Raw genomic sequence first — 8,418 nt, 5'->3', positions numbered from 1 at the left:
CTGGTGTGTGTATATACAAGTACATATATGCTTTGTAGCTTTAATTCAATATTTTTAAAAAGACTGAAATACAATCGTTTGCCTATATACTGTGAACTTATATTTAGTAACAAGTACATGGTTTTGAAGGTATAAACCTGCTGACTCAGAGAAATCTCACAGGACCCAGTGGGACTGCCCAATGGGGTTTCCAAGGCAATCATGTTTATGGAAAGCCTGCTGCCACCCTTTCTCAAACCACCCTCCCCATCCTCCCTCTCACCTCCCCCATCTGTAGGTGGGTTCAAGGTGCAGAGCTTTCAGTTAGTAGCCTGGGGCTTAACCACTGAAAAGGGAAAGAAAATGAATGAATTGCTGAAACAACAGGCTATATATCAAAAGAATGCAAAACAGTAATTTACTGTGGTCAAAACTGAATAAAGGAATTCCTTTTGAAGGAGGCACACTGTAAGTGTTCCGGGGGCTAAAGTTAGCGCTGACATCCTTTGTGTTCCACAGAGCTGTGTGTTCTTCTCCAAACTGACCCACTGCTAAATCCTTATTAGCTGTGACCCCGGCCAAGAACATCGGTAGCGTTTTAAAACGACGAGTCTTCCCCTATATATTTTAGAGCTACAGACTGCCATTCCAAATTAGACTTGCTTTTAGTGTCTCACTTTACACTGTTGCTCTATAATTCATGACCTGAGCACATGCTGGGAGGCGAGGCAGAGTTGTGAATTCTGTGCTGGCCAACTACTGGGTGAAAACCATGCTTTGGATTCCGTCTGTATATAGTTATATTTTAAATCAGGCCAGGCTTGGCCTTGTGCCTAATTTTCTTCCTTGAAAATATGGATTTGTTATCTAAAGGTTGCAGCTGATGACATTTTGCTATTAATATGTTTGCTGCTGCTACCAAGAGCTTCGTCAAGCAAGTTGGAGATGGAGGGAGATTAGTTCCTGTTCCGAGCCTCAGTGAAGCTGACAAATATCAGCCCCTAAGTCTGGTGGTAAAAAAAAAGCGATGCTTTCTGTTTCCTAGATATAAATTTACCTCAACGCCTTTTACCTTGAAAGATATTCTCCTAGGTGACAGAGAAATTTCGGCTGGTAAGTTTGCATGTGTTTGGGAGTGACTGCTCCCTCAACTGTCTTGCTGGTAACCTAAACTTAGGTTGTATATGTATTACTGACATCTATTGTCAATGATAAAAGCAACTTTTATTATAACAATAGTAGTAATCTTCACACTAGTAATGTCTGAGTTTAATAGAAATATCAAATCTCGTATTTGTTGGATAAACTTCTAGTCTATCAATTATTTTCTAAGTTGTTTTAATCAGTTAATGTAAAATGTGACACACTCTATTGAATGGTATTATTTGGTCTACCTAGCTCACCAGGTCAAATGAAGTATTGGTGATATAGTAATCGGTGATTGTTGCAATTCATTTATTTACCACTGGTTAACTGAAATCTATCTTATGGGCTAGATTGGTAAATAACTGGATGTTGACATCTTGAGAAGTTATTTCTCTGGAATCCCTGTTTTTCTTTTAACCACCCAGTGAATCTTTATGCTTATGAGTTGCTGTTGACTGTAAAGGGAATTAAAGTTCATCTTGGGCATTTTGGCTGTTTATTCTTTTTGGCTGCCAGATTAATTAGATTTCTATTTTTAATCTTGGTTTACATTGTTATTAACACTGGGTATTTGAGTCTTACAATTGTGAAGATATTTAACATATACCGATTTCCATTCTCGGAAGGTATTTCCTCTTATCATTTACTGAATTATGAAGACGAGTCGGACGTTTCCCTCTATGGACGGCGAGGCAACCATATTGTGAATGATGTTGGGATCAATGTTGCCGGATCCGATTCTATTGCTGTAAAAGCTTCCTTTGGTGTAGTAACCAAACATGAAGTGGAAGTGTCCGCATTACTCAAGGAAATTACCACACGGTCAGTACAATACTCCTTCATATATTTGAATGTTTCCATGAACTTGTTTAACTATAAAAGATTTAAAATTTTTGGATGTATTTAGAAGATCTTAAAAAAAAAAAAAGACTCCAGATTCATAGCATACCCAAACTTTGGATAAAGGTAGGATTTTTAAAATGGTTTCACTTGTCAAGTTTTCAAATGTTCCTCAAAATTGCATTGGCTTTACACCCATGGTTCTCAACCTTCCTAATGCCGTGACCTTTTAATACAGTTTCTCATATTGTGGTGACCCCCAATCATAAAATTATTTTTGCTGCCACTCCGTAACTGTCATTTTGCTAGTGTTATGAATCGGGCGACCCCTGTGAAAGGGTCATTCAACCCCCAAAGGGGTCACAACCCACAGGTTGAGAACCGCTCCTCTACACTGATTTGTTTAATCATGTGATTGAAAGAATACAGCAATCAGTCTACAACAAACAAGTCAATGAAACTTATCACCTTGTGGAACCTTCTCCCTGCCTTTTTCCTAATTCTGTCACCATTAATGCAAACTCAGCGCTCTCCATGGGAAAACAAAACAAAAACTTCCTTTTCCTTTTCCCTCCCTCCCTCCCCTGGTAACGACTAATACATTTTGATTTCTGTGTACAAAAACCCACCACCAAACTTACTACCATTGAGTCAATGTCGACTCGTGTTGATGGGAGTAGAAAGTCCAGTCTTTCTCATACAATGAGACCACGCAAGTTTGTTCCTTTGTGACTGCTGTGCTTGGTTTCCTATGCTGTCAGGGTGGTTGTTCCCTGGTCAGGTGTGTATCAGGACTCCAGTTCTCTCTATAGCTGAAGGGTGATCCATTGTTTGTAGGTACCACATTCTGTTGATCTGTCCACCGATTGATGGACATTTCGGTTGTTTCTACCTGTTAGCTATGGTAAAAAGTGCTGCAATCAACCTAGGTGTACACGTCTGTCTTTGCTTTCCCTTCTCTGCCTCAATTTACTTTTGGTTAAAGTAGACTATGAATAAAATAATATAAAAGTAGACTGTGTAAGTAGCACATGACAGCAAACACTGGACTTGAGCCTCTGTACTTACACATTACAGATTCTTGTGAACGTCTTTCTTCTTTGTTTTAGGAAAATTAATTGTGACCACAGCTTAATACGTCAGTCAAGGAGCAGCAGAAAGGCAGTACTGTGTGTGGTCATGGAAAGTATTCGAACCACACGACAATGCTCTCTGTCCGTGCATGCTGGGATTCGAGGGGACTCAATGAGGGTAATCCCACTCTGCAGGCTCTCGGCTAACGAGGAGAACATTTCAGACTGCTCTTCAGTTTCTAATGACACGTGCAACTGCATGTATTTTGACAAATGTTGAGATTAAAGAGCCGCAACAGTACAGCGTTTTCCCCAGTAGTGGTTTTGTATCAGATTATGAAACATGGGTCCAAAAAGCTTGGGTTCAGACTATGTGATATACTGCAGCAAACCACCAATCCTTGCAATGTGAAATAATGTGTGTACTTGAGGCCCCTGTTGAGTGCTTTAGTTGAATTATTTTATTTTTAAGTGATGGGGTACATACTTTAAATCCTGTTAAGGTGAATTTTTATTTTTACATTAAACAATTATTCTAAAATAATATTGCCAGTGGTCAAACATCTTTCATTTAATGTTAAGTTTTTTAAAATCTTAAAATATTGTGTGTAACTTTCAACTCAATGTTTATATTGTTTGCCTCTGTCAGCCCATGACACCTAATAATGTCTTGATTTTTATTAAAAGCAATAGAAAAATTGGGCTCAATGATAATTTCTCCAAGTCTCTACAGATAAATATTTTTGGACAGTCGCTACATTCAGCAACCCACCAACTTCTGAGCGGCATGAATTGAAATTTAGTTGAAAATAAGTTGGTGGTTGCTTTGGGAAGCTGCTGAAAGAGCGTTAGATATGGTCTTCTTTAAGATTCCTGGTAACCGAGTGGGCCGTGCATTGAGCTGCTAACCGTAATCGTGATTCAAACCCAGCAGCTGCTCTACCTTGAAGAGGCGGCTGCCTCCCTCAAAGGTGGCGCTATTCTCAGCCCGACAAGCTCACTGTGTTGGAATCCACTTGATGGCAGTGAGTTGAGTTGGGAATGGTAGTGCTGGAAAACTACTACTGTAGCTCCTAGTGCAGTTACTTTCCATCCCAAGAGCACTCATACCACTGCTTCCACTATCAAAGTAAGTGAGACAGTAGTGAGGAATTCCTTTAATGTAGATCATGAGTCCCAACTGAGTTTCTCTTATAGACACTTTGATTGAATTTTAATTTAGTTGTTTGTTTTGGTAGACTTGTAGGCGATGTTTTGCTTCTTTTTAAACCTTACACGTGATGGTCCTTACTCTTTATTTATTTATTTATTACAGTTTCATTTTATGGATGAACAGAATCCCCGAGGAAGAGACAAAGCTATTGTGTTTCCAGCACACACAACCATAGCTTTCAGTGTTTTTGAACTTTTCATCTACCTGGATGGTGTCTTTGGTGAGTAAATGATTTGCATGAAACACTGAAAATTACATATTTTTAAATTTAAACGGACCCTGTTTCTCTGCCCCACCCACTTTCTGTCTCTAAGTGTATGCAATAACAAGAGTGTTGCCTTCAGCCTTGCCAGTCTCCTGCATGGGTGAAGCACCCGGGAAACACCTTTGCTTTCCTTCCCAAGCGGTGTTTTCTGTGGACTCCCACCACTGCCACCTGAGATACAGTCCTCGGACACCGTGTTCCTTGACTTACCAGGGGATAATCAATGTCCTATTAATAGGTAGTCTTTCCCTTGGGGCAAATAGAGAAGTCATTAACAGATGTATGGAGGTGTCAAGAACCCAAACTAGAATGTCTTAATCTGAAAATATTTTCTTTAGTTTTGCCTCTCATTGACCCAAATCCCATTTTCGTATCCCTTCAAATAACCTTAACAGTAGAAAACCACACCAGTCTCTTTGGTGTCTAGTTGATTTCGATTCACAACAACCCTGTAGCACTGGGTAGGACTGACCTTGTGGGTTTCTACGACTGACTATTTACGGGGACAGAAAGCTTCCTCCTTCTCCCGCCGCAGAGCAGTTCATGTTTTCCAATGGCCGATGTTGCAATTAACAGGCCTTCATGTAACCACTGTGTCACCAGGTTACAGTTCAGAACCACCCATCACTGCACAGAAGACAGACGAGGCTTTCTATGCCGGTGAAGAATTACAGGCTTGGAAACCCACAGGAGCAGTTTTACTCTGCTCTATACAGGGTTGCTATAAAGTATATCCATGAAAAATTTAAATGTACTTGTATTTTAACTTTGCACGTCTAGGAATTTATCCTCCGTACACTTAAACATACAAGAACGGACATGGATGTAAGGATATTCAACTTTTAATAGCAAAAGATTGTAAATTACTTTAAAGATCACTTATAAAAAAAATCAAAGATCTATTGTCCAGGACTAGTTAAGTAATGATACATCTACACAATAGGATATCGTGTAGTCATGAAATAAAGTCATTATATTAAAGAAATGTGATTAGTGCACACCACGCAGCTATTTGGGTATAAATAATTTTCTACACTACGTACATAAGAGTGCGTGCCAAACCAAACTTGCCAACAATTTCAGTGCATGGTGATGCCGTGTGTTCCAGAGCAGAGCCGCTCCACAGGGCTTGCCTGGCCATCACGGTGACAGATGCGGAGAGACGGGCCTTCACTTTGCACACCAGCTGTGCGGATACCAAGTGTTTTGTGTGTCCTCCTTTTAAAAACTCCAACAGTTTTAGAGCATTTTCTTCTACTCATTATTATTAGCTCCCCATTTCCTCCCTGCCTCCCCTGCCCGACCCCCAAGAAACTATGAATCCAGTTACTGTCTCTATAGGTTGGCCTATCCTGTCTTTCATATAAAGAAAAACCACATATCCCCTTTTCATATTCTCTGTAATGTGTGAATATTATGTTTAAGACATTGTATAAAATTTAATTTTAAAAATGTAATGGCAGCATGTACCAGCATTTACCTCACACAACTAAACTCCTCAGTAAAGCAAGTTGTTCAGATCATACTGTCTTACAGTACCTTTTCCTTTCAGACCTTTGTGTCACGTCTGTGTCAAGAGGAGGCTTTGAAAGGGAAGAGACAGCAACGTTTGCCCTGCTCTACAGACTGAGAAACATCCTGTTTGAAAGAAGTACGTCAAGTGAAGAGTGCTTTGAATATATTTTTCTCCCTGAACTTATGCATAAAGTTTCCTAGTCAGTAATCCCTTTTCTTAGAACTCCCTTAAGCCCATAACCATGGTGTCAGTTCTAACTCATAGTGACCTTACTTAGGGTTTCCAAGACTGTAAATCTTTTCCACAGCCGAGAGCTTCATCTTTCTTTAACAGAGGGGCTGGTAGGGTGAACGCACCACTGACCTTGTGGTTAGCAGTCTGTCACCTGACAGCACCATCCGGACGCAGAATTCCATTTATTTTATTTTATTTTTTTTAAGAAAGAATTTAAGGGGCCCTAGTGGCATAGTGCTTATGCGCTGGACTGTGATTCACAAGATCAGGAGCTCAAAACCACCAGCGCCCCCGTGGGAGAGACTGGGCCTTTCTACTCCCGGAAATGGTTTTGCAAACTCACAAGGGCAGTTCTACCCTTTCCTACAGTCACTATGAGTCAGTATTGACTCAATGCAGTGAGTTTGGTGACAAAGTGGACCTACCTCTGACAGTGGACCTCGGGGTTACGAGTTGTGCTGATAACTGCAGGTCATCAGTTCAAAACAGCCAACTAGGAGAAAGATGCGGCTTTGTACTCCCCCAACAGTTAGTCTCAGAAACCCCCAGGAACAGTTTTACTCTGGCCTATAGGATCACTTTGAATTGGAATCAACTCCATGGCCGTGACTGAGTGAAGAATTTAAACCTAAAAGTCAGTATCCTCGTCAAATTATTATTCATTTAGGAGTGAAATCAGAATCAAGCTTTTTAATTTTTGACCAACATATTTCTGCCTTTGTCCTTTTAGACAGAAGAGTGATGGATGTCATTTCTCATTCACAACTTTACTTGGATGATCTCGTTTCAGACTTCTATGACAAACCTCTCAGTATGACTGATATTTCACTCAAAGAAGGGACTCATATCCGAGTCAACTTGCTCAATCACAACATCCCAAAAGGGCCGTGCATCCTCTGTGGAATGGGGAACTTTAAGAGAGAGACAGTTTACGGGTGCTTTCAGTGTTCTGTTGATGGACAGAAATATGTGAGACTTCACGCAGTTCCCTGCTTTGACATTTGGCATAAGAGAATGAAATAAAATGAAAAATTACTATGCCCTGCTGGTGTTTAAAATGCAAGTTGTACCATAAACCTTTTCCAAACTGTGGAGGTTCATGTTACTGAACTGTGGCAAATTGAAAAGCAACGTCAATAATACTTACTTTAAACTATTTTAAGTATAACGTTCAAAGCATGGAATTTATAACATGTGACAATCACTTTAGAAACATTTTGGGGGGATTGGGTCTATCAATTTCAACAATGACTTGTATGAGATTTTACCTGGGTATCAGTTTTTTATTGTGATAAACGTGATATATTTTATTGTGACTTATACAAACCATTTGTCAAGTCTTCATATGTACATACAGTCCAGTGACCATGATTTTCATCATGTTGTTCCAACTCATTTATTACCTAATCAGTTTTTAATTCAGCATTTCCCAGAGTGGATGATACCACCCACTGTGGGGGGTGGAATGATAAAATAAAAAACCACTGCCATTCGATCAGTTCCAACTCATAGCAACCCGATAGGACAGGGTGGAACTGTCTCTGTGGGCTTCCAAGACTGTAGCTGTTTACAGGAGTAGACAGCCGCCTCTTTCCCCTGAGTGGCTGGTTTCTGAACTGTGTGTCCACTCCACCAGCACGGTTCCTTCAGGAATGAGCCAAGGGGGACTGCAAAGCAGATCCTTACACTTTATCCTGGACCAAAGTTTTTAATTTCCAGGGGGATACTGAGTAAAAAAAAATTCCTGAAAAGCGGGAAGTTGGCCAAACACTTTTGAGAAATGGCTTAAAATCAACATTGAAAGATGACTTAAATGCCAAGGTGATGACTTTATGGCTCTTTAACTTTTGCCCTGTGGTCTGGTAAAATGAGAAAAATGTGTTAAAAATTTAATGTAATCCTAAATGTTTAATTGCAGTGTCAAATTAAAAGCGCATGGAAGGCAGCCTGAGGCTTGTGTGCAGTCACAGGATGACTGACAGCAACGGGCTGCTGCTCTGTGAGGTCACGATGTGCTCCAGTCTCCGTGAAACTCACTGCTGCCATTTATTTTTTCAGTTTTTTTTAATTTAATAAATCTTTTTATTGGGGCTCATACAACTCTTATCATAATCCATACATACATCAATTGAGCAAAGCACCCTTATACATT

General features: G+C 40.0%; 1 protein-coding gene across 1 annotated transcript; it reads left to right on the top strand.

Annotated features, from left to right (window-relative positions):
• Window positions 1-881: 881 nt before the first annotated feature.
• Window positions 882-7,386, top strand: PJVK (pejvakin). Its single transcript, XM_075530005.1, has 6 exons — window positions 882-1,092; window positions 1,752-1,947; window positions 3,075-3,216; window positions 4,354-4,471; window positions 6,069-6,167; window positions 6,997-7,386. The coding sequence occupies exons 1-6, from the start codon at window positions 882-884 to the stop codon at window positions 7,287-7,289; spliced, it is 1,059 nt and encodes a 352-aa protein (XP_075386120.1). The 3' UTR covers window positions 7,290-7,386.
• The last annotated feature ends 1,032 nt before the right edge of the window (window positions 7,387-8,418 follow it).

This window comes from Tenrec ecaudatus, chromosome 13 (genome assembly GCF_050624435.1).
Source record: "Tenrec ecaudatus isolate mTenEca1 chromosome 13, mTenEca1.hap1, whole genome shotgun sequence".
NCBI classification, from domain to species: Eukaryota; Metazoa; Chordata; class Mammalia; order Afrosoricida; family Tenrecidae; genus Tenrec; species Tenrec ecaudatus.
This window is presented reverse-complemented; position numbering and strand designations above follow the sequence as displayed.